At 52.9% G+C, this 25963-nt stretch overlaps 1 protein-coding gene across 1 annotated transcript in view; it reads left to right on the forward strand.

Annotated features, from left to right (window-relative positions):
* HTT (huntingtin) overlaps positions 1-25963 on the forward strand; it is a 100631-nt gene that overhangs the window by 7781 nt on the left and 66887 nt on the right. Inside the window, exons 2-14 of the mRNA XM_054581876.1 lie at positions 1704-1787; positions 8303-8423; positions 11984-12043; positions 12681-12760; positions 14386-14524; positions 16788-16929; positions 17647-17825; positions 17941-18145; positions 19246-19293; positions 20882-20962; positions 22818-23173; positions 24978-25077; positions 25324-25445. Of these exons, the coding sequence (XP_054437851.1) occupies positions 1704-1787; positions 8303-8423; positions 11984-12043; positions 12681-12760; positions 14386-14524; positions 16788-16929; positions 17647-17825; positions 17941-18145; positions 19246-19293; positions 20882-20962; positions 22818-23173; positions 24978-25077; positions 25324-25445 (1717 nt within the window). The remainder of the gene's footprint in view (positions 1-1703; positions 1788-8302; positions 8424-11983; positions 12044-12680; positions 12761-14385; positions 14525-16787; positions 16930-17646; positions 17826-17940; positions 18146-19245; positions 19294-20881; positions 20963-22817; positions 23174-24977; positions 25078-25323; positions 25446-25963) is intronic.

Raw genomic sequence — 25963 nt, forward strand, 5'->3', positions numbered from 1 at the left:
GCTGGCCGCTTTGGTGCCTGTCGCTTTGTCTCCTCCAGTACGTCATGTCAATGGACTCACCCAGTGTGTAGCCTCGAACCTGGTGCATGGAGATTCCCCCTCGTGTGCAGTACCGGTGCACCCTTCTCAGCACCAAGCGGTGTCCTGCGGTCCGGCGGAGCGACGTGTGTGCTGTCCTCCTAGAGAAGTGCGTGCCGGCTGTTTCCAGCACAGAGCTTCTGAAGTGGGCAGTTCCTGAGGCTGGGAGGCAGGGCCCCTGCTTCTTGTGCTCGCTGAGGGGCCCGGCAGCTCCCTGTGGCTCGGCAGCCTTCCCGACGCCTGGTCCGTGTAACCGCGGGGAACTGAGCCCCTGTGTTCCAGCTGGAGGGGACGATACCGGGGGACCCAGGGCAAGCCCGCAAGGTGGCCACCCCACGTGCCGCCTTGCTGCCCTTGTCTGCTGGGTGACGGAGCTGGGGGTCTGCTCTGGCTGCAGGCAGGCAAGGCGGTGAAACTGAGTGGCAGGCATCTGTCCAAGGAGGGAGGAGGGGTGCTCTGGCGGGCGACTGACACTCTGCAGTGTGACTTACCGGCATGAGTCCCCTTCAGGAAGAATGGTGGGGGGCACACATGCCCAGCTCCTGTAACAGGGGGCTCTAACTGGGCAGTCGCTGGGAAGCCCTCTCCGCTTGCCACGAACCAGGCTGCTCATTCAGGCCCTGGTTCTTCCCTCTGCCTGGAACCCCATCTGTCCCTCATGGCCCTGGCTTCTCCCTTGGGAGGGTCTTCCTGGCCCATTTCCTTCCCTGGCCACCCCGGCAGTGCTGTGCTGGTGCTGGGTTTGCAGAGTTCTAACAGCCTGTTCCTTCAGTGCACTGTTTAGAGCCCGATGGTTGTGTTAGGGATTAAATAGTCACAGGTGTTTGTAGGTTAGATTTCCTCCCCCCCCAAATTTGGTAATAGAATTCCCTCAAAAACCTAGTAGTCTTCTGGTTTACTTGTTCTAGTTAGTAGCAGGCACTTCCGGTTCTACTTAATTCCAGGCACCTCTGGTAACTACGCTCAGATTCTTTCATGGATGAAGTTCTTACGCTTGCTTTATGCTTTGGCTTCCTCGTTGGATTGTCCACCTTACCTCTGTGGCACCTGCCTGGGAGACCTCTGAGGACCTGGCTTCACGAGAGAAGCACCTATAATCTGATCTTCTTGACATGGCTGTTCATCTCCTTTTTTTGGCCGAGAAGTCTTAGTAGAAGGCTTTTTCCAGCTGTTTGGGCCTATAGAAGTAATTAGCCGTTGTCTGTAATTTATGCCTAACAGAGAGCATGAGGTCTGTGCGGTCCGCGGACTTCAGTCAGTGAGCAGTGTGATTCTGAGAAGTGGGGGCCGCTGGTGTACAGAGTCGGCGTTACGTTATTGCATTTCATTGACTTGCACTTCCCGTCTTGGCGTGATCTTGGACGAGTCACTGTTTGTGCTGCAATTTCTCTGCTAATTGGGAAAAATAAGGTGCATTAGCAACAAAACCTGACTGCTAGGAGCCGTTGAGGAGCCTTTGAGGAGCCCTGGGTTTGCGCCTCTGCACCTCCCCGCCCCTCAGCCTGCGGTGTATGGCTTCTTCCTGGTGGCCACGAAGCGCTTGTGGAGTGCAGGCATGATGCGCTCCAATAACGGCCTGCATAATTCAACTCCTGCTCATCTCTTTTCCTCTTTTTTCATTTTAGAAAGAAAGAACACGCAACCACCAAGAAAGACCGTGTGACTCACTGTCTGACAATATGTGAGAACATAGTGGCTCAGTCTCTCAGGTAATTATACCTTGTACTTCTAGTGAAAATAAAAACTTTATGTATTTTCATTCTTAGTGGGCTAGAATATTCTCTGTTGCCCCAGTTGTCTTAAGCCTTTAAAAGACACCCCTCGCCCCCCGCCAGCCCCCCTGGCTGCTGCACTCCTGCCGGGTGGCCTGGTTGGTTGGCCTGCTGTCCCATGCAGCAGTGTAGCCTGCGCGCGTGGTCCCCGGTCGGGTACGTATGGGAGGCAGCTGATCAATGTTTCTCACATGATGTTTCTCCTTTTCTCTCTCTCTCTCCACCCACTTCCTTTCTCTTTAAAAATCAATAAACAGATCCTTGGGTGAGGATTAAAAAAAAAAGATGAAAGGACCGCCCCACTCTGGCCGTCTGTGTCAGGGCCGTGCAGACCCTGTAACGGGCACTGCTTCCTGTCCTGACCGCAGGGGCGGCAGTTGTCAGCCAGTGCTGTACGGGAGCCGCATGACGGTATTTAATTGGCAGCCTCGGCAGCTGTAATCATTTAAACATCATCTTTTGTTGGATATCTTACACTGCTGCAGTGACTGGAGCGACAGGAGCCTTGCTCCGGTCAGTCGTTGGTGCACTTCCTGTGGCCCTGGCCTGCAGCGGGCCGACCCGCGCTGCGGGCGGGTTGTGGGTGGCTTCCCCAGCTTTGGCGTGGGCGGGTCGCAGGCCGTGCACTGTAGATCTGTGTCCTTTGCTCAGTGTTACTTCTGGGTGAAGCAGCACCTTCTTCTATAGCTTCTTTGCGGATTCTCCGTTCTCTTTGCTTTTAATGGTCTGTCTTTCTGGCCACTGTCCCTGGTAACGATGGATGGGAAATATTTTAGGCCTGTTTCTAAGGGCCCAGTAGGAGACAGATGCACCTGCGATTTCTGAATTCTGTGACCCAGATGGGCATGTGTGAAATACCTACCTCCTTGCTTTTCTTTCCCTGGGAATAAATAATTCCTGTTATTCTCCAGATGGAAGAGCTGTTTATAATCTGTTAGAAAGTGCCCTGAGAATAATAATCTTGATTTTAGAGCTAACGGAAACTTGGTGATCCACTTATTTTTAATGGCACTTCACATTTGTATTTTAGGATTTCACGTAAAATACTTCATTTTAGTTCACCTCATCCCATTGTTTGTGAAATATGGTGGATAATTTGTTTCTATCTGTAGAAATCCCATGGGAAGAAAATGTATCAACAAATAAAAATATGTCCTGAAAGTATATATAGAAAAGTTCCAAGTTAGCATGCCGCTGTAGGAAACAGTACTGGGGTAAAAGCAGGGAAAAGGAGAAGAGTTGTAGTGCCACCGCATTCCTTACAGGCTGGGGGAATGGACACGTCTCACGTCTCGGAGCCTCTGTCGCCTCACTGGTGAAGTGGGAACGCCCGTTTGTAGGGCTCTGGAGGGATCCGGGGACGCGTGGGAAGCGCTGCCCAGAACTCCACAGGTGTGCTCCTTAGTGTCCTCTCATGACGTGCCTCATCCTGTACCTTCTTGTCACTTGTGTGTGACATGACCTTCAACCCCTGGCAGCCCTGGACGCCCCACTGCCGGGGCTCGGCTCTGCGCACAGGCTCCTCCGCCCAGGGCTCGGGTGGTGGCGCTTTGGTCTGAAAGCCCGAGGGCCCGGCGCACAAGCCCTCGTCCAGCCCGAGCACTCCATGCTCAATACCTTCGTGTCCTGGTAGTCCTCAGTGGGGTTGACCGAACGGCGGCTTAGGTCGGCGCACCGGCAGAGTGTGTGGGGACATCTTAGGGTTGACGCGCGGTTCACCGTGCCACCCCGAACTACAGTGATGACTGTTTGTGGTTTCCGTAGCAGGGCAGCGTGATGCCGGTAGTCACTATGCTTTGGGTCCCTAGAGGAGCGTGGCAAAAGGAGGCGGTGTGGGGTGTGGACCCAGGGAGGAGGCTTTTGGTCTCATCAGATCAAAAACAAGTTTATTTTAAGATGTGCTGCATACTTTGCAGGAATTTGGGAGTGTAGAGCTGAAGTGGGCATTTTATGTGTGTATGAAGTGTTCCGTAATCTTCGTGGCGGCTGGTGTTTCCTGTGATCCCTTCTTGAGTGTGTCTGTGTCTTCCCCGCTTTCCGGTAGCATCCATGTGGTACTGACCTTCCCTCCAGTGGGGTCGCCTCAGGGGCTGCCTCTGGGGTTCTTAGCGTGGAGAGTCCTCTAAGGCTCCAGGTAGAACGTGACGATGCGGCCACCTCAGCTCTCAATTTCCTGGTCTAACCGACTGGTTCCTAAATATGAATGAGCATCAGAATCCTCTGGAAACTTTGTCAGAAATAGAGTGATGAAGATACCTCACCGTCCTCTTTCCCAGCACACCTGTGCTTTCTGCCTGGCAGAGGTGGAGGCATTTACCTCTCTAACACCCTCTTAAGCATCCCTGTGAACCGGGATCTAAGCACCTGCACCTCGATAAGGCGGTTGAGTAAAAATAAATGCACAAAAACCATGATGTCTGGTGTATTAGCATGAACCAGGAAGCAAAATGGGTCAAGATCCTACTCATAGCACCACCAACATACAAAATTTCAAGGACCTGACAAGAAATATGCAAGACCTTTGTAAAGACTGCTGTTGACTTTTTTGAAAGGCATAGATGGCTACTTTTCTTCTCAGGTGGGAAGATTTTTCTAAATTAAAAGTTGAATTTTCTCTAAATTAATTCTTAAATTTAAAGTGATTTTGATCAAAATTCTAGTAGGGGTATTTTGGATTTATTCATCTTCAAGAATAAATCCATAAGTGCTGCAAAGACCATGTGGGCCCATGAGGGATCTGGGGAGACCCGTGCAGGGTGGTAACATGTCTGCGTGTCTGAGTGTGTGAACCGATGAGAGCGCGTCCTGCACCAGCGGCGAAGTGACAGACTTCGGAACCAGTTGACTGCTTAGGGGAAACTCTAGTCTCCACCTCGTTTTGCACACAAATGTAAATGTCAGATTAATTTCCTGAATGTAGAAAACAGAAAAATTACTACAGAAAGAACCTGTATGAAGTGGTGTATATAGCTAAGCAGATGGTAATAAATTAAAGACCTGCTGTAAACTATGAAACAGTGATGAAAAGCACAACAAAGAGTTATTGTTAATAAACCAAAAAAGGAGGTTAAATTGAATCATAAAAATACTCAACCCAAAAGAAGGCAGAGGTAAGGGAAAAGGCAAATACAGCGCACATGGGACAAATGGGAAAGAAACAGTAAAATGGTAGATTTAACCTTGTTATGTCAATAACAACGTTAAATCATTATGTTATGTCAATAACATGAAATACGTTGTGTCAATAATGATATTAAAAATAAAGGATTTTCCAGAATGGATGGAAAAGCAAGACCTAGTGTATGCCTCTGATGGGAAACCATTTCGATATAAAGGCACAAGCAGATTAAGAAGTGAGAGAATGGAAAGAGCGTCACCAGGCCAGCGCTGGTCAGAAGGCATGCAGGCTGGGTGGGTACTCTGCGTGCTGGACTTCTGGTCCAGGGCGGGTGGCAGGGCTGCGCATCGTTCCAGAATGATGGAGGCAGCAGCTCACCAAGGGGCGCCGCAGTCCGACGTGCTTGGGCGCCTCAGTGCACAGCTTCAGAGCTGGGTGAAGCACAGCCGATAGAGCTGCTGGGGAGAGGCAGGCCTGCACACAGATCAGCTCTCAGCAGCCTGCCTCCAGTATTGTTAGAACACGCGGGCACGCAGCCTGGATCTAGAAGATGAACGCCCTGTCCGCTCCCCGTGTCCTGAGGGACGTTCGTGGACGCTCCTGCAGAACAGCTGAAGACACACGCTGCTCAGGGGCTCACGGGACGCTGCCAGGCCAGACTGCGCTGGCCGTCCAGCCAGTTCCCAGCGGCCGAAGGACAAAAGCAGGCGTTGTGTACCCCCTGACCTCAGCGCAGTTATGTTGGAGTCTTATGGAAAGACAGTCTGGAGAAGCCCCAAATGTGGGGAAAACAGCACCTTCCATGTCAACAAGGGAAATTTGAAAGTATTTTGAATGGATTGAGAATACAAACAGGATTTCAGAGCTGGTGGTGTGCTGCCGTGTAGCGTGTTTGAGGGGGAACTCAGCACTGACTCCATTTTAGAAAAGGGGACTCAAGCCAGTGCCTCAGCTTCCACCTTAGGAAGCTTGAAAAGAAGAGCAAGTGAGGCCCACATCTAGCTGAAGGATGGACGTCAAACGGAAGCCAGTAAAATAGAAAACAGAAAAGTATGTAGAAAATGAGTAAAGTAGGTTCTTTGGAAACCTCAGTAAAATTAGTAACACTGAACAAATTAACACGATTTGGAACAAGGGAGATATCAGTATAGGCTATATGGATGTTAAAAGGGCTATAAGGGGGTATTTTGAACAACTTTATGCCAATAGATTTGACAAGTTAGATAAATTGGGTAAGTTTCTTGAAAGTTCTTCCAAAGATCTCAAGAAATAGATAACCTTACTGCCCCTGTTATCTATTTTATTGAACTAAAATTTAAAAATCAGCATTTGATTTAGTTACTGGAAAAACTTTAAGCATGGTTGGATATGATACAATTTCTTTTCCTTTTTCCGAATCAAGATAGTAGTGACCAGTAAGATTGTGTATGTTTGAGGTGCACAGTGTGTCGGTCGGATGTCCCCCAACTGCCGTGGGGTTGTCGCAGCAGTGTCAGTGAGCGCCTGTCATCGGCCGCCCGCCGATCACCCCCTGCTGTGTCGAGAGCGGGTCAGGGTAGCCTCTCTGCATCGCGGAGGTTTGCCGCACGGTGTTCAGGCCTGTGATCGCTACGCTGTGTGCGTTAGGGCTTCGGGCCTGGCTGTCTAGTGGGAAGCAGGCCTGCTTCAGCTGTGGGTGTTATGAAGTCTAATGACAGATGAAGCATTTTCGACAGAAACTTTGTCTGAATTGAGGTGTAAAAAGATCATGTTGTATCAGTTTATTCCTAATGGCTACATGTTGAAATATGACATTTTTGATCTATTGGTTTAAGTGAAATATAGTATTACAATGATTTTTCCTGTTTCTTTGGATTTCTGACATGTCTGTTCGGAAGCAGCCTGCACGATCTTGCTGTGGATGGCGCTGTTCTGAGCATGTCTGAGTACGTGCGGGGCCCGCGCGCCTCAGGGCTTTGCCCCTCGGTCCTCTCTCCATGGCGGTGTCCTCCGGGATGGGGCCTGGAGTGGTGCCAAGGGGCACACTTCGTTTCTTATGTTTGTGCGTTGGCCATGGCTAATGAGGTCCTTTGCTTTCTCCGAGGCGCTCTGTCAGTAGGAATGACGACATAGAGAATGGGGCGGGGACCTCCCTGTCTGAGCGCTCTAGATTGGGAGTAGGAAATGTCCACCTCACTTCGGTGTTGGAGGGACAGCAGCATTATTCAGGGGCCGTGTCCTTGGCTTGCTGCACTTCCCAGGGCTGTGACATCGGCTTCATGTCTGTGTCCCATCAGCCTATCTGGCTTGCCTGTGTTTAGCCAACGGGATTGTGACAGGCTACACAGGCTCTTGGTCCAGTGTTTTAGAGCCACGCACAGGCACGGCACGGACCCGAGCATCGCAAGGTGGCAGCAGGGCACAGGCACCGCCCGACTGCAGCCAGGGGGTTTGCGTGAGGCATGGTTGGGCTGCGGGACACATGCGTCAAAAGCAGGATTCCGAGGGAGTAGAAGAGTCACGTGGATGTACTGATTCAAGGTACCAAGAACGTGGCCCCTAACGGCACGGACAGACCTGGAGACGGTCATGCCAAGTGGAGTAAGCCAGGCAGTGAAAGACAGGCACCACAGGCTCTCCGCTATAACTGGACTCCAAGGAGCGAAATGAGCTAGTGAGCAGAATAGGACCACAGGCATGGAAACAGACAGACCGACAGCCGCCGGGGCGGGGGAGGGGGGCCAGTTGAAAGAAGGTGAGGGGACTAGACAAAGAACACACCAGCATCACCCGTGGACATGGACAACGATGTGGGGGTTGACGAGGAAGGGGGGCTGGGGGGAGGGGGCCAAGGGGGCAAACTGGGACAACTATAGCAGCATAAACAATAAAAAAATAGTGTCGCAAGTAAGAGTAACTTGTTGGCAAAGAGCAGATTGCTGTCTGGGATTTAAGTATCCCAAGCAGTGTCTTTTTAAAAATTGAGTTAAAATAGACAAAAAGCACTGTTTTTTTAAAGACTTTTTAATTAAAACTTGAAAAATTGAGAGTTGTCTTATAAGTACACCTCTTTTATAAAGCAAACTTTAAAATTTTAAAATAGTTTTAAATTTACAGAAAAATTACGGAGGTTGCACAGAGTTCCGGCGCTGCCCACATGTGGCCGCCCCACGCGCTAGGTCCTGGGTCACTGCGGAACGTTTCCTAATTAACAAAGTAGCGCGAGAGGCCCTTGCTCTGTGCAATGTCCTTTCTCTGTTCCAGAGTCCCCTGTGGATACCAGGAGGCACGTTACATTCATTGTCATGTCGTCTGAGGCTCTTCCTGGCTGTGACAGTCTCTTCTTTTCACTTAGAAATTCCCCAGAATTCCAGAAACTTCTGGGCATTGCTATGGAACTTTTTCTGCTGTGCAGCGACGACGCGGAGTCGGATGTCAGGATGGTGGCGGACGAGTGCCTCAACAAAGTCATAAAAGTAAGCGCCCCGGGGCGTGTCCTCCGAGCTGCAGCCCTTTCCTTCTGAGTAGCTTGTCCCTCGGGTGTCTGCACCTGTCGCCTTCCTGGTGTGTGGCTGGAGGCATCTGTGTTTGCTGGCACCCTTGCCGCATTTGCTGCACGTGGGCCAGGGCGGGGCGCTGACAGCGGCTGGGCGCTCCTGGGGGAGGGGGCGTCTGTACAGGCCCCGCCTTTTGTTGGGGTGTGGCCCAGAGACTGGGGGGCCCTGGGCTGCGTGCTGCCTCTGGCTCCCTTCGTCTCCTCTGCCCTCCTGTGGTCAGGGCAGGGCAGCCCTGTCCGCAGGTGAGGAGGTGACTTTGTAGCAGGTCAGCTGGAGTCAGGGAGCCTGACTGGGCGAAGTGGGGCTGGGGTGGGAGGGGAGGTTAGCCAGGTAGCTGAGGCTGCTGGGGCGGCGGTGGGCGAGGTCGGGAGAGGGCAGGGGTTGCCGGCCCACTTCTGCCACTGCTCCCTGTGTGGAGTGTGTGCCCAGCCATGGAGCCTTCACCTCTTGTCCCTTTTTCTGTTTCTTGCTGCCATGGGCGATCAAGCCCTTCTTTATGATTCTTCACATGTTGAAAAACTGTCCTTGTGTTTCTCCTCCTGCCGTGCCCCTGGTTTGGGTCCCCAACACGTCCTGGTCCCTGTCCTTTAGGCCACTGTTGCCTCCGTGAATGGGCCTTTTGAATTTCGTGTCCCCACTTACAGACCAGGGGCACTGTAGGCTAACCAGCCCGAGGAAGGTCTTCTGACATGGCTCTCGACGTTTAACCACTTCTTCATATTGGCTGAGAAGCAGAATGCCCTGCTCCCTCCTCCGCGGCGGTCCTTGCTCATTGGACCGGGCCAGCTTTCCCCTCTCCCCGCTATTCTGAGTTCACCCTGACAGTGAGGTGGGGCTTTGTGGAGAGGTCAGGTGCCGTTGCTTCCCTGGTGATGCGCGCTTGGCCAGATGAGCAGAGGCTTGTTCACTGTCTCCGTTCTCATCAGGGTCTGGGAAACGAAACTGTTTCTGTGGACCCTCCTCAAGGGCTCTCTCTGGAGAGGGCTCGTGTTGTCCGTCGGCCCAGAAACCCTCCTTCCTCCTTCGTGGCCCAGCCGTCCTCGTGCACATGGCCCCCCCGACTCCTGTGGTTGAGGAGGTGCAGCGCCGTTGTCGGGCAGGCGGCGCGCATGTGGGTTTGGGGGTGAAGGAGACCTGCATTTGAATCTTGCCTCTGCCCCTGCTCGCTGAACAATATTGGGAAATGTATGTGTTCTGTGAGCCCCGGCACCCTTATGTGTAAAGGGAATCATTCAGGCTTCTGTGCTGTGCTGTGTGCGCGCACGCGCTGTGTGTGCTGGGCCCGTGTGAGGGTGCTCCGTGCTGCATGTGTGCTCACGTGTGCGCTGTGTGCGCGCCCCTGTGTCCGTGCCGCGCAGCGGCACACTGGCCTGGCCGCCCACGGGCCCTCGCGGTGCTGTGAAGTGCCCTCAGGGACGCCGAGCGCTGTGCGCTCCTGCAGCTGCAGTTGCTGGCGGTGTGGGATCCGCGGGGCCCCGGTGCCCGGGGAGCCCTGCCCCGCTGGCAGCCCCCGTTTCTCAGCTGGCCATGCCGTCCGAGCTCGAGGTGCTGGCTGGCTTCTCTGCGGCCCCAGGGCTCGCGCTCCCTGCGTCGGAGCAGCCTCAGCGAGGTCCCCGTGCACCTCCGGGTGGTCACCTGGCCTGCTCCGCCTGCGTCCGTGCTTTGGCTTGCGTCCTGCCTCCCACGCGATGTAATGGCCAGTGGCCGTCTAACCCTGCTCTCCGTGCCTGGGGATCCACTGGTGACACGTGCATGTGGAGTCCCACAGCGTGTCTGTGGGCGGCCTGTGCAGTTACATGCCCTTCTTCCCCGGCGGACTGTCCTTACTGCTTTATATCCCCGTAGCTGGGCCAGGCTGGGCTTCTTCCGATAGCTCTGTTCTTGAACTTTGATCCTTAGAATGAGAAGACCTAAAGAGGGTGCCGCAGGTTGCCTTGGTTCATGGCAAGAGGGCAGAGAGAACACTATGACCCCGAATGCTCTGATGTTGGTCATTTTACACATCGGCTTCTTTCCGTTTGACATCTGTCGTTTTGAAAGTCCTGCCCCCAAGAGCCAGTGGACAGAACAGTGCGGTGTGTGTTCAGGGCCTGTGGCCAGGCGCTAGATCGTAGCTTTAGGTCCCGGGTTCTCCTCGCCACCCTCGCCCTGCTTCCTTCCCTTTTGTTCCTGGTCTCCCAGAGAGTCCAGCGTCTCACACTGTGACCCAGAACGTTAAGGCGAGGCCAGTCGCTCCCGGCTGCTCCTTTCTGCTGAACTCCAGGTGCAGCGGCCTGGGCTGTGCTCCGGCTGGCGTCCCCAGGGCTCGTCCTCAGGCACCCCGGCCACGCCCGCTCTCCCCGCGGCAGAGGAGGGACAGGCTTGGGAGAATGTGGGCGGCCTGAGGCCCAGTATCAGGGATGGACACTCAGGAGTCAGTCCTGGACTTCTGCCTTCTAGTGAGGAGTGTCATGTGCTTAGGGCGAGGCCCAGACTCTGCGTGGCCTGGGCATCGGGGCACGTTTTGCTCTTCATTTCCGTAAAGAAGGGTCCCGGGGACGTAGGCCAGCCTGACTGTGGGCTCTGCCCCCGTCACGCACTGGCTGTGTGAGGCACTTACTGCAGCCTGTGCGCCCCAGGTTCCGGGGGAGGCTGGCGGCTCGTGGGACAGACAGGAGGCAGACAGGGCTTCTGTCCAGGGGGGCGGCGGCTGCTAGGTGAGCCAGGAGATGTGAGGCCTTCTTACCCGCTGTGGGGTCCTGCCCCTGGGGGCGCCGGGAGCCTCCGCAGGCTCACGTGGGAGGGTGGCTCCCGGGCCTCCGAGAGAGGGAGGTGCTGAGGGGGTTCAGGAGGTTGTACTTTATTCAGTGGAGAACAAGCAGCAGCTCTGGAAGACGGGTGACGTGCTCAGAGGGGTGCTTGTGTAGGATGGGACGCCCGGCGACAACGAAGCCCTCCGTGGGTGGGGAAGGCCCTGTGCCCAGGGCCTGCGGGCAGCGGGGGGCAGGGCCGCGGGCGCGGGGCCGCTGGGCCGCGGGGCTGGGAGCGCCTGGGCGGCGAGGGAGGCCAGGCCTTCAGAAGGGACGCCGGTTTGCGTTGGCGCTGCTCCTAGAGGCGCCCGCCGCACGCTGGCGCCCCCACCTCCTGGCCGTGCAGGCGCTGACCACCCAGCAGAGCGCATGCGGACAGAGAGAAGCCCTCTAGGGTTTTCTCCACTCGGTGGCTGCTGAGGTTTTCAGATGAGAGCTTGGACCACTTGCCATTTAATTTTGATGTTATGTAGTGTTTGCTTGTAATGAAAGTTAAATTCTTTCTCTTCCGTTTTTATTCAAGTAAAACACTTGAATATGTATTATTTTTTGTAATGAACAGGTTCTTAGTTTAATTGCTATTAAATTCTACTTTCCCCCAAGATTGAAATTTAAGTTGCTTTTTAGCTTTCTTTAGAGCTGCTAACGGCCTGTGTCTTCTCTGAACAGACCTCTTGTATTTCATTGTAGGCTTTGATGGATTCTAACCTTCCGAGGCTACAGTTAGAACTCTATAAAGAAATTAAAAAGGTATGCCTTTATTTTCTGTTATTGAAAGAAAATGGTACTGTTTCACTGTGTTAAGCAGTTTTCTGAAATTTTATATTTAGTAAGTAAAAATGTTAGAAGGAAAAGCTGTTTGCTAGATTGTTTTTTCTTCAAAAGGTTATACTCTTCATTAATTAGTAGATGACATGGGAATTTAAAATGGTAACTTATTTTTATTTCTTTATAATTAAGCTTACTAAACCTTAAAATTTCTAAAGTAGTTAAACATTTAAATGGCCTTTTGTCTAAAAGTAGAAGTTAACAATGAAGAAAATGCTTTTGTTTATATGAAGTCGTCTTGGTGACTGGTGTCTATGACTTATTTTTTATTTTTTATATTTTAAATTTTTTGTTTTATTTATGGTTTTTAAAAAATTATTATTTTTGGAGAGAGAGGAAGCAAGATAGAGGGAGAAAGAGAGAGAGAGAGAGAGAAACATCAGTTTGTTGTTGCAGTTTTTCATGCATTTCATTGGTTGCTTCTTGTATGTGCCCTGACTGGGGATCAAACCCGCAACCTTGGGGTATCAGGATGATGTTCTAACTAACTGAGGTACCTGGTCAGGGCGGGTCTGTGGCTTTTAAATGTAACAACACACTGTTCATTAAACCCACTTAGAACGGCGCCCCTCGGAGCCTGCGTGCCGCCCTCTGGAGGTTTGCTGAGCTGGCTCACCTGGTTCGGCCTCAGAAATGCAGGTGCGTTGTGGTCTCCGGATGGTGATGATTTTGGTGGAGGGCCAGCTCCTATGGGTTCGTTGTATCTCAGCTCAAATGCCGCTTCTTGGGAGGCCTTTCCAGTGCGCTCTGTGTAAAGTTGCTTTTTCCCTGCCTCTCCAAGTTGTCGTCGTCGTCCTGTTTATTTTTCCTGCCCAGCACTCACTGCTCAGAAATACCCCCGCCCTCTACCAGCGCGCTTGTTCACTGTCTGCCTCCCTCCCCCCAGGCACATCGGGGACAGCGGGGTCTTCCCAGTCCGTGCTCTGCTGCAGCCGCACGCTGACAGCTGTGCCTGGCGTGGTGGCTGCCGGAAAGACACCTGTCCGACGGCTGGGGGTGGAGTCCCAACCTCGTCGTCACTTATTGTAGGAATTGTGGGACTTGATGCCCTCATCCATGACACGGGTTACAAATGTGGGCGGGAAACTGAGTCAAGTTTTGACTAACTGAAACAGTGTTGTCTTAGTGGATTGAAAAACAAAAGAGGGACCATGGTTTTCAACCCCCTCCTTGTGTCCTCGACTGGCAAAACGCCTGCCGGCCCCCGGCAGTGCCCCCGAGGGGCTGCGCAAGTGACCCAGACCGATTTAGTCCAACACGTTTGAGCTTGGTAGGAATCTTACACTCGGGCTGCAGAGAAGTAATCACTAAGGAAATTTCTCTTTGCATAACTTTTTGCTTTTACTGTTCGTATTTTGAAAATATGTTTCTGAAACAACACATCCCTAGTTCTCCACACAACAACCAAAGGTACTATAAGGAAACAGGACCGGGTCACGGTGTAGCCTCCCTCGAACCCTGGATTCACTCCCTGGAGCTGTTCACGTGGATCCAGGCCCCCCAGCCAAGGCCCGGGGGAGCCTGCCCTGGGCGCCCCCGCACCTCAGACACTCCCTGTTGACTCACTGGGTTCATTTTACATCTTCAAAAAGCCAGGTTTCTCTTCCTCTTGGTGGCTGGTTTATTTTTTTCCCCTTGATCTATGCAAAAAAAGCCATCTCCTTAGAAAGGTGGGCCTTGCCTCCCTAGTGTGGTCCTTGGCCCAGACCTGCCAGCAGCCTGTCTGGGCACCAGAGGGCACCGCCGCCGTGCGCTCTGCGCCTGGGTCCGGGGTTCCGCGGGTCCCAGCGGTCCTGGCTCACGGGTCTGCAGCCCCTGCCCTGCATGGCTGGCCTTTTCTCTCGGAGGCTCCAGGTCTTACTGCTAAGGCCTTACTCAGTCGCAATGCTTAGAAATGCTTTTTGTAATGTTCCTTTCCCAAGGAAACCTTATTCTCATCTAAGCTTTTATTTTTGGAGTGGTATTTTCTTCTAGTATCTCTTATTTTCTAATTTAAAATATGAATCTTTTAGTAATGACTATACTGCAAATAATTCTTCAAACTCACTTTGGAGAGTCCTGTGTGCTGTGCAGTCACCGGGGACACGAAGGGCGAGCGTCCCCCAGCGTCTGAGCCCGTGTGTTCGTCCTCCTGCCCCTGTCGCAGGGGCCCGGCCCCGCCCCGCGGCCGGAATGGGCTCTCCTCGGGCAGGCTCAGCACTAGCCGCTTGTGTTTCACTGCGCTGGGCCTGCTAGAATAACGCACGTTCCTCTCCCACCTGCAGGCCCTACTTGGTAAACCTCTTGCCGTGCCTGACTCGGACGAGCAAGAGACCGGAGGAGTCTGTTCAGGAGACCTTGGCTGCTGCTATACCCAAAATTATGGCTTCGTTTGGCAATTTTGCAAATGACAATGAAATTAAGGTATGATTGGTACCTCACATCACAAACCCGTGAGTGAGGCTGGTGCGGGGGCTGGGGCTTCCGGATAGGTGGCCGGTCGTCGGAGAGGACTTCTTGAGCTCTGCTGTGCTTCCAACTCAGGTTAAGACCCCCGTGGCCTACTGAGAGCTTCCTCCCACTCTGCTCTTGTACTGTGGGTGCAGAGCCGAACCGGGGCTGTGCACCCACACACATTCAGAGGCGCCGTTCCTGAGCAGACTGGGTGTTAGTGCACTGGGTTGGCTCCTTACGCTGGTCAGAGTGGGGTGGGGTGGGGTGAGGAGAGGCGGGGAGAGACGGCCGTCCCGGGCCTGCAGGTCGCGGGCAGCGTACTGGTGCCCCGCAGTGGTCAGGAACCCCTGGCTTGCTGTTCGTTCTGCGCCCCGGCGGCCTGCCCTCAAACCTGCTTTACTGTTCTGTTCATAATGTCCAGAAATCGTGGCCTTGTCACAGGGTCTGAGTATGACAGATTCTTGACCTCCTGCTTCTGTGGCTCAGCCCTGTGTTAGCATTTCCCTCCGTATTTCCAAATAACATGCTTATACGGCTGCCTTTGGGTTTTTCTCTGTGGAAGACATGAATTTAGCTCCAGCCTCACTCTTTTTTTACTGTAGTCATATCACCGTGTACGATGTTACGCCTTCATAAATAATCACAGCTTGTTATGTTTTGTCCCATGGTTATGTTTCTTTGTACAACTTTCTGGTTTATCTGCAGTTAATAATCACCTCTTTTCACTTGCTTCCTACCCTTTGGCCACTTGTGTCTTCTCGCACCTTTCGGTGGCGGGGTCAAATGCACCGCAGGGGTCTCCCCAGGACACTTCATTGGGTTGCTTCCCCAACTGGTGTTACCCATCCAGACCCCTCTGGCGACACGCTGCCCGGCCCTGCCCAGCCCAGGGCTTTCCCTCTCTCGCACCCTGGGAGCGGCTTTTGCTGCTCTCCCGCTGGACGCCCAGTGCCTGGATGCCCGTCTCTCCCCTTCCAGGCTCACAGCCTTGCTGGGTCTCCGTGCCTCCTGCCGCTGCCTCTACGAGGTGTTCTAGGCATCGGGGGCTTCGGGCTGGGAAGGCCCCCTAAGCTTTCATAGTCAGTTTTATTAACTCTTCCAAACAACTTAGGTTCACAGTGGGCTGACCCTTCATAGTAATGCTTAACGTTCCTTGTGCTTGTATCCTTATGTACTGTTTCAGTGATGTATTCGCGTAGATTTTCTCTCAAAGGAGTTCTTTAAGATGCTAACATTTTTTTCTGGAGCTGAAGAAAGTTTGTTAGAGATGAGTTGCCAAGGTGGTGTCTCTGGGGAGGCGTTGGGGGGGCACAGGCCTGCGGCCAGGTGTGTGGTCCTTCACCTCTCTGGTCCCAGGCATCTAACCTGCAGGTCCACAGAGAGTTGCTGAGCCTCTGAGAACCAGGGGTGCTAACCCCTGTTGAGGAGGATCCTGTTGAGTGAGACAGCAATCTGTTCGTGGGCTGATCGTTTGCCTGGAGTCATACCTCCCGTGGCGGGCCCGATGGTGCCCCAACTCGGTCAGCAGTGCTCAGCACACACCGACCGGTCACTGGGACAACCCGTTGTTCAGATGGTTTGGAATCATGGGACGTGGATGTTCTTAGGTAGCGTCGTTACCAAACGCAGGCAGCTAGATAGTCGCCCCTTTCGTTCTTTGGCTGTTTGCCATGGGTGCAGCTACAGCCCCCTTCACTTGGGTCATCTGGAGGGCCCGCGACAGAGTCTTCTCTGCTTGTTTAGAACGGTGTGAGTAGCGTCCGGTCACAGCTCAGTTAGGTTGTACGTTCTCCAGTCCCAGGACGCCCCTCCGTGACCACCGCTGAGGCCGCACGTGTACAGGCCGTCTCCGAGGCCGGGCGTTGCTGTAGCTGGCTAGTGCTCTTTGCTCTCTGACTTCAGTATTTGTCAGGGTTTTTATTTTTTTAGCTGTGTTTATTTTCCATAGTGGCATTTCCTGACCCTGTCCCCAAGTACTGTGGGTACAGCTTTTCCTGAGCTAAGGCTCCCACTTGCACAAGTCCCGGCTTGCACTTTATAAGACAGTAAATAGACTACAAATTTGCAAACTGCTCCGGAATACCCCAAATTTGGATGCATTCATTTGGCTTGAGGAAGCTGGAATTGTTGATGGTTTATGCTCTGCAAGGACCTGGAGCAAGTTGGGTTTTATGAAATGTGTGGCCCGCTTCCTTGAGCTCTGCCCTCAGCCATGCAGCCCTCGCTCCTGCAGGTCCTGTTAAAGGCTTTCCTCGCGAACCTGAAGTCCAGCTCCCCGACTGTGCGGCGGACAGCGGCCAGCTCCGCGGTGAGCGTCTGCCAGCACTCTAGGAGGACGCAGTACTTCTACAGCTGGCTGCTCACTGTGCTGCTAGGTAAGGGGCGTGCGTAGGGGCCCCCCGTGTGGGAGGTTGGCCTCTGCACCGACGATCCCTCGGCCTGAGGACCAGACCCCGGGGCATGGGCTGATGGGGAAGCGTGAGCTAAGCTGGGGCTGCCGCGAGCCCATGCGGGGTTCATGTGAGGGCTGGGAAGGCCCGCTCCTTGGCAGAAGCGTGGGCACAGCTGTGTCCAAGGGCAGCCAGCAGGGCAGGGGGTGCGGGCCAGCATGCCACCCCGGCCTCCCTGGGCCTGGCTTTCCGTGCAGTCAAACTGCACCGCCGGTTGAGGTGGCTCTGAACGCAGGGTGTCCCTGAGGGCTGAAGCTGAGCCCCGGCTCTGAGGTTCTCTTCGTGGCATAGGTCTGCTGACCATTTCTCCCGCTTGTGGGGTAGCTGTGAAAATCAACGCCAGCAAGTGCCGCATGCGGCACGTGGAGGCTGGTCATGAACGGGCCGCCTGACTTTCCGATGCCCAAAGCTCCATGCAAAGTCCTTGCTAGGCTGAGGAGCAGAGGTCGCCCTTTAAGGCCCCTCCCGGATCGTGGCCCCTATGGCAATACGCTGGTGTCCCTTCACAGCGGTGCCTGAGCCAACTTTGTCCCTCACCACCAGCCTCTGGGCCGGGCTCTCCTGGGGGCCTCTTGTCTTTCACAAGCTGGGCCCGGCTCCCGGCACCAGGCCCCGTGTGAGGAACCCTGTGCTGCCTCCCAGGTCTGCTGGCTCCTGTCACCGACGAGCGCCCGCCCCGCCTGGTCCTTGGGGTGCTGCTTGCGCTGCGCTGCTTGGTGCCCCTGCTGCAGCAGCAGGTTCAGGACACCAGCCTGAAAGGCAGCTTCGGGGTCACGCGGAAAGAGATGGAAGTGTCCCCCTCGACAGAGCAGCTGGTGCAGGTAGGAGCCCTGGGTTACTGCGGTGCAGGCACAGAAACAACTGGCACGCAGAGAGTTGGGTCACAGGGAAGGGCCCACAGGAAGGATTAGGGCAGCCCTTGTTTTCTGCTTCCAGGTGTATGAGCTGACCTTGCATTACGCGCAGCACCCAGACCACAACGTGGTGACCGGGGCTCTGGAGCTCCTGCAGCAGCTCCTCAGGACCCCGCCTCCCGAGCTCCTGCGGGCCCTGACCACGCCGGGTGGCCTGGCGCCGCTCAGCGCCCCCAGCCTGGAGCCCGGCGCTCGGAGCCGCAGCGGGAGTATCGTGGAGCTGATAGGTGAGTTCTTGTCACGAGGCCCACGGCACCGCCGGCTCCTGCCGTTGGGTTCTGGGCCGAGCCCATGACATCTCAGATCCTCACCAAATGATCAGTGAGGTGCCGTTGCACTTGGCAAAGGGAAGAACTGAAGTGTGGGGAGGTGAGGTGCAAATGGGTCCCTCTCTGATGCGGCTGCCTCCACGCGGCCTTTCGTCTGTTGTGGAAGCGTTAGGGAGAGCACTTCCAGAACCTGTCGTCTCTGTCACTTCGCCAGAGACGGGGCCTTCAGGTCTTCCAGGGACTGTAGTTTCTCTCTGCTCTGTCCTTGCCGGCTATCCTTGACTGACCTTAGCGAAGTCCTCCTGGTCCTGCCTTTGGCTCGTCCTGGGCTGCCCCGCCTCTGCTCCCCACTGTGCTCTGGGGACTGGGCCCTGAGCCCACCCCCGCTGCTGGTTTCCTGCCGCTGGTGGGCCCGGTCAGACGCAGAGATGCCCCGAGGGAGCAGGAGGAGATGGGGAGTCCCGCACCGCAGCCTCGGGAGCCGATGCTTCCGTAGCTCCGGCCTCTCCTCGGCCTGGCCGCTGCCGCCGATCCAGTGCAGCGTGGGTGCGGGGTGGCCATGACCGGCCCCATCCACAGACGGCAGAGCTCTGGCTGGCTCGCCTGCCTGCTGCTTTGTCTAGCACCAGGGGCAGAAAGTGGTCGTGCGCCTGCCCCCAAGAGTCCTCCCCTCTGTGGGGCACCTGCCTCGCAGATGATGCTGAAATACTCAGAAATGATGGGTTTCCAATGAAAACTGATGTTTCATTATTGGTTGATGAAATAACCTGATATTTCCGATGTTTTTAATTTGGCTTTTTAAATGTACTGTGTATGGCCTCTTTGGACATTTTAGGTCATGTCTTTAGAACCGTATCTTTGGGTGGTAACGTAACTTTCACGTTGTCAAAATTGAAGCACAGCAGCGTGGTGCTTAAGCACTGCCTGTGTACGCACGTTCACATGTCCTCTGGTTTTAAAGTTGAGTCAAGCGTTTTGAAGATTTTTGAATTCCTTCTGAATTTTAGCCACTGTTACCTTGTTTTCATCTGTCATTTTTCTCTTTCTGTGATTTACAGCTGGAGGGGGTTCTTCCTGCAGCCCTGTCCTTGCAAGAAAGCAGAAAGGTGATTATTTCAGAAACCAGAGCCTGGAGCCCCGCTGGCTTTCCGGTGTCACCGTCGTGACGCCGTCGGCTGTACCTGTCCCTCGTCCTCACAGAGGGGCTGCCTGTGTGTTGCTGGAACCGCCGGGGCCTGGTGGGGCGGCCGTGAAGTTGCCGTGTCTCAGAACTGCTCTGTCACACACTTGTGATGCCCTCAGCAAGGGTTGAGCTCCAGGTGGTGTGCGGTTCGGCCTGGGGGCCTCATGGTCTCCTTTGCGCTGTGGACTCGCTCTGGCAGGGAGGCAGCCTGCGACCCCGTCAGACTTCCCTCACAGAGCAGGCGGTGGGGAGTGTGTTAGGTTTTATGAAGGTAGCCTGTCTTCCCGGTCAGTTTATCTAATATGAGTCAGCAGTAACGTTTGCTAATTATTTAGGTAATTTGAGCTGGTTATTATTTCCCAGCTGTATTTGGCTTTGTACAGGCCAAAGGGTTCTGATGCAATTAATTATTTTTAGTGCAACACCAGTTATTTTTTTTCCAGTCTTGATTTCCATAGGATGTGATTGTTGTTGTGTGTTGATTTTTAAAATCTTAAAAAGACACTCTTTTCTTAGCTGTAGGGTGCTTGGCGAGCAGCAGGCTCACTCATCTTTCTCTGAGCTGAGAGCTGAGTGCCCGCCTCGGGGCCTGGGGCCTGACACTAGCAGCACGGCGTGTGGCCCCGGCCGCGCGCAGCCCGCACTTCCTGGCAGCGGCTGGGGCCTTGGTCCCTGGGCCGTCGCAGGGCGGTGCTCAGTCAGCCACGAGCGAGGCTCCGGGGCTGCTTGGGGGCCGAAGGGCCCTGGAGAAGTTATGCACACCTATGGTCTGTTTCTTGAAGATCGGTGAAATTATAAACTGGAGGTTGCCAAAAATGTTTTTGCTACTGTCATTTAATGACGTGTGTGTGTAATTATAATTGTAAGATTTAATGGGTCCAGTTGAATCATGTTAAGACTTTTGTATTCTTTTTTTCTTATTAATATAGTCTGGAAACTGTAAACTATATATAACACACACTTCTTGAACTTTGCAAAAGATGAAGTATTATTCTAACCTCCCAGGTTATAGTGTTGAGTTCTGATTGTTAACCTTACAATCTAGCAAATTAAAAAATAATAAGGTAAAGGTGATCTTTAGATATAAAGGTTTTACATATAAATTCTGGTATGCCATTGGAGCTATGGTGTGAATATCCCAAGGGCTAATAGAATTGGTTCCAGCCTTAATGCACCATTTTAAGATTAAATAATAATATAAATTATTGAATATTAACAGTAATCTAAATCCATAAATATTTATTATTCACTAAAATACTTTGCAGTACCATTTGAGAATCGTTGCTTTAAAGTTTTTCTATATAAGTTTATGGACTTTAATAATACTCTGTAATACCTCCATATTCTTTGTGTTTAGCACTGTAGAGGGATAAAAATACTACATACAATGATAAACTGTTAAGACGGTGAGCACAATATGCTTAGGATTGTCCACCTAGACTGCATTTCCTGGCTCTTCCCAGTCCTTGTTTTCAGCAAGCTTAGAAGAGCTCTTGCTGCGTCATTCCTAGGGAAAGAGCTCTGCGGAGAGGCGGCCGCCCTGGAGGACGACACCGAGTCGCGGTCGGAGGGCAGCAGCCCAGCCTTTGCAGGTAGCTCGCAGGGAGGGCGACCGCTTGCTCGTGGCAGGGAGTTCCGGCTTCTTTATAATGTTCACTCTGAAACGTGTGTGTTTTCTTGCCTCAGATATTTGCTCTTTCCTTGGTTTAGATAAAATGAGGGCTATATTGCCATGAGCACAAGTCTTTTTGAGTGGGGGAGGATGGGTAAACGGGAACTGCACGGGTTGTGAGCGGGGAAGTGGGATCGAGAACGATCTGTGGATAGTTTCACTTGGCAGAATTCTACATAGTCATTCACCCTACAAGGGGTGAGTATTGACTAAGATACTAACGATTGGATTAAATGAACATGGTTTGGGGTGTATAATCCTATTCAAAAGAATAGCTTACTTAAGAAGGAAAATTTGAATAATCGCAGTGATAATTATTTCTTCATTTATTTTACAAAATAAAAATTGATTTTCTAATTACAAAAATAAAGTTAAAACAACAAAATTACAGATATAATAATAAACCTCAAGTGCTCTCTGGCCCAGTGGCTTCCGGGAGTGACCCCTGCTGACAGCTTGGTGTACGAGGTCTGTCCAGAAGATATCCCACCGCGTAATAGGAAAAATAGACACATTTATTGAAGAAGATACAAGAAACATTGTACATAGGACAATGCTGCCTCAGTCCCCTTCAAAGCAGGCACCTCGGGACCTCACACACTTCTCCCAATTGCCATCAGCTGCCCCATCGTATTTTCTTGAATCTCATCGACAGCCTGAAATCTCTTCCCTCTCAAAGGTGGTTTCAGTTTCAGTAGAAGCCAGGTCACAGGGCGCCAAATCTAGCCTTTTATGGGGCTGAGTCACCTGGGTGATTTGATGTTTCACCAAAAACACTCTGCACAAGATGTGAGGCATGAGTGGGCGCCTTGTCCTGATGCAGCTGCCAGTCAGCAGGTGCCCACAGCCTTGGCCTTCTGGGTCATCCGAACGGTTTCCATCGGGGAATGTTCAGGCGCAACGCAAAATCTGATGCAGATTCGTTGCTCCACTCTCTCAGTCATTTTGAATGTGACAGCCACACAGTGCATGTGCTCACTCAGTTAGGGGCATCTGTTGTCCCCACTGACCAGTATAGTGAAGTCGTCATGGTTCACACATGTGTGTTCCAGTCCACTCTCCTTGGTTGTCAGGTTACATCGATATTGTGCAAATCGTTCTTGTTATATTAACAACAGTTGGACTTTTTTCTGGACAGCCTTCATAGATCTTTTTGTATTGGTTTTATGTAGTGGGATTTTTTTTTAATGGGAATTTAAAAACTAAATGAGGAAAATGTATTGCAAATTTATGCTCCAGGAGACTAGGAGCAGCTTAGGGGTCTTAAACAGGGTCTGGGAAGAGGGAAAGCCCCAGAGAGCGATGGTGAATTCACCATTGTCACGTCTAAACACTGCTTGCCTGGAGCACCAGGCCCACCCGCGAGCCGCCCGTGAACTCCCGAGGGCTGCAGGTCTTGCCGCACGACCCTGGGCGGAGGTCGCAGCAGCTGCAAAGGCGTCGGAGGGGGTGCTTCTGGGCGCAGCGTGCAGGTTTGCAGTGAGGCCCTCTGGCAGCACATGCGTCGCAGGCACCCGCTGCTGACCCTTGCTCTCCTGATACGGTGTAGTCACACGGTGAAAGGCAGAGGGGTGACACAGGGGAAAGCAGCTTTGGTCATGTTTGAAGGAGGCCCTGTTTTCTTTTGAAATGTACTAGTTCATGTTTTCACTGTATTTCAGGATATTTGCAGTTAAAACAGTGACTGGATTTTAGGTATTTTGCAGACATTTTATCACTGTTGACTGTTTTCCTGGCCCTTTGAGGAATGAGTGTTTCTTCATCTTCTGCTTCAGTCAAGGGCGAGATCTGTGGGGAGCTGGCTGCCTCTCCAGGGGTCTCCACTGCGGGTTCTGCCAGCGCAGCTGCCGCCTCCACGGGTCACGACATCATCACCGAGCAGCCCCGGGCACAGCACACCCTGCAGCCGGACGCGGTGGACCTGGCCGGCTGTGACTTGACGAGCGCTGCCACCGACGGGGAGGAGGAGGACATCCTGAGCCACAGCTCCAGCCAGATCAGCGCCGTCCCGTCCGACCCTGCCACGGACTTGAACGATGGGACCCAGGCCTCCTCCCCTGTCAGTGACAGCTCGCAGACCACCACCGAGGGGCCGGATTCGGCCGTGACCCCTTCGGACAGTTCTGAGATTGTGAGTGGGTGAGGGGCGCCCCGGTTTCTGCAGGGGGTCTTCCCCGGAGGCCCCGTCTGACCCCCCGAGAGCAGTGCGGGGGGCAGCCGCCCAGCTCCTGAGTGGGGAGCCTGACCCTTCTGAGCTCTGCACCGAGGGAGACGGCAGGGCGTCTTTCGTGTTTAACATCGAGGTTAGAAATTAGATTAGTGGATGATATGGACTCTTTCCCATTTTTTTTTTTTTTTAAAGATTTTATTTATTTTTAGAGAGAGGGGAAACGGGGGAGAAAGAGAGGGAGAAGAACATCAATGTGTGGCTGCTTCTCATGCGCCCCCTACTGGGGACCTGACTCGCAACCCAGGCAGGTGCCCTGCCTGGGAATCGAACTGGTGACCTTTTGGTTCACAGGCTGGCACTCAGTCCACTGAGCTACACCAGCCAGGGCTGCATTTTAAATTCTTTAAGAGCTAGTTGGGCATAGGTGAAAATCATTATTTTAAAAAATGTGTGAAGAACTTACTATTAACAGATCTGTGGGCTTAATGCAATGCGATTAATAACATGAACACTGTGCATTATTTTAACACATTTTGACTTTTCTGAAAACATTTGCAACATATTCTATCTTATAGAGCATGGATTTGAGTATCTCTGAGTCAGTGCAGTGTGAGCCACAGAAAAATGAGCATGACTGTGTTCCAGTAAAACTTCCTTGACAAGCACGGGGGGTGGGCCAGGTTTGCCTCGCCGTTCCACAGTGTGTGCATTGTGTGTGTACGGCAGGCAATAAGCCAGTAATCATCCAGTAAGTGAGTGTGCAGCCAGGTGATTGAAAGCACCATAGTGAAAAGTGAGCAAATTGAAGCGGTTGGGAACTTCCTCCTGAGGCAGCTCAGTGCGGGGCCCAGGGGTTTGGCTCAGAGCCCGAGAATGGAGTCGGGGCTCTGCCTTTAGGCATGTAGCCGGGGGCAGACGCGCTCTTCCCGCCCCAGCTCCCTTGCCGGACAGCGAGGGCGGCCGCTGAGCCCGTGCTGGGGGCCCACCGACGGGGCCCGCGGTGTGCGGGTGCTCGCTGCCCGGGCCGGCACGCACCGAGGCACTGGGAGCCTGCTGCTGCTTCTATTCTGGAGGGACTTCTCTTTTTAACCTGGTTTTGTTTTGTTTTTGGTATACTCATCTGGAAGGTGCTGAGTGAAGGAAATAATTTTTTTCTTTTTGATCATGTAGTTTAATTTTTAAAAATCTAATTGGAATGGTTTGGAATGTTTTTAAAAAAGCAATTTAATTCAGTGATATACTAGCATATTGAAGACTCACCATTCACCTTTTCAGGTCAATTACAGGGGTTTCAAGCTGACATGAGACGTTTTGCAATACGGGCTGTAACCTGGTTGATGGCTTCGGACATGAACTGCTATGTCCGACACTTGGCTGGTTCAGTGCTGGTGCCGCAGGAGATGACCTCTTGTGCTGCGAGGGTTTTGTCTGAAGGTTTTTCCTCATTTTTGACCTAATATAAATTTTGTTTCTGAAGGCAGAGATTTTGTTTGATTTTTAAAAGTAACATACCAAGAAGTGAAATTTCCAGATTGGGAATATTTTGAAATTTTTAGAGTTAAAGCTTTTTATAACACAGTGGTAAGCTGGTCAGTAAGCTCTTGAACTTCATGCACATGCATCTGTGTGTATTTGGGTGGCCACTGTGTTAGTGTGCAAGACGTGGTCCGTCGCACGTACGGTCTCGCCTTGGCCCTTCCACGCGGAGAGCTCTTCCCAGCTGGGGGGACACCTCTGAGCCCTCACACCCCTCTGCTCCACGCAGGTGTTGGACGGAGCTGACGGCCCGCCGCGCGGGGAGGAGGAGGAGCCCCCGGGCCTCCTTCCGGACGAGGACTCGGACGCCTTCCCACACCCCTCAGCCGGTAGGCTGCGCCAGCCGGCGCTGTGGCGGGGTCGGTTCAGCGGGCACCCTAGTTCTCTTTTAAAAAGCTCCCAGGAAGGTATCTCTTGATATCTTTGTTTTCTGAAGTATAAACAAGGAAACCATCCGAGGAATGATTGACTGTTTTCTTGCTCCGACTCCTCCTTTTATGTTGACTTTGTGTAAATGTGTGTGTTTGCACTGTAGTGGGAAACTCGTCACTTACTCCTGACTTCTCTGCCTCCAGAAGCCCTTCAGCAAGCGCACCTGCTGGGGAGCATGGGCCACAGCAGGCGGCCCTCTGAGGGCAGCGTGGATAAGCTCCTGCCGAGAGAGGAGGCTGCCGACCTGGGAGAGCAGGAAAGCAAGGTGCGGGTTCCAGGCCGCGCAGCGCCCTGGGCTCCCCAGTGTTTCCGGCCACTCGGGCCGCCTGCCCCCGGGCCTCCGGCTTCCCGTGCGGCTGTGCAGCCGTTTCCTGTGCCGTCGGCCTCTCCCCAGGCCTGCTCTCCATCCTGCCTCTGCCGGCACTGCCCCTCGAGAGCCTTCCCCAGGCGGACTGTCTGCCTCACCTGATTTCTGGGAGCACTCGTTTGACAGTCTGCATGACCTTGGGTTGTTTCTTGTTTTTGTTCCATTGATCGATTGGTGCGTTTATTGTGGTAAAATACACGTGACATAAAGGCTGTCAGTTCAGTGACTTTAAGTGCGTTCATGTTGTTGTGACCATGGCTGTGTCCACCTCCAGGATTTCTCATCTTCCCAGACTGACACCGTGTCCCCATTAACCAAAAGCTCCCCCGGCCCCTGGTACCCACCATTCTACTTTCTGTCTATGGATTTGACTCCTGGGGTCCTCCTACAAGTAATCATACAGTATTTGTCCTTTC

This window comes from Pteronotus mesoamericanus, unplaced genomic scaffold (genome assembly GCF_021234165.1).
Source record: "Pteronotus mesoamericanus isolate MK-2021 breed Mesoamerican mustached bat unplaced genomic scaffold, CSHL_Meso_final contig_68, whole genome shotgun sequence".
Taxonomy (NCBI): Eukaryota; Metazoa; Chordata; class Mammalia; order Chiroptera; family Mormoopidae; genus Pteronotus; species Pteronotus mesoamericanus.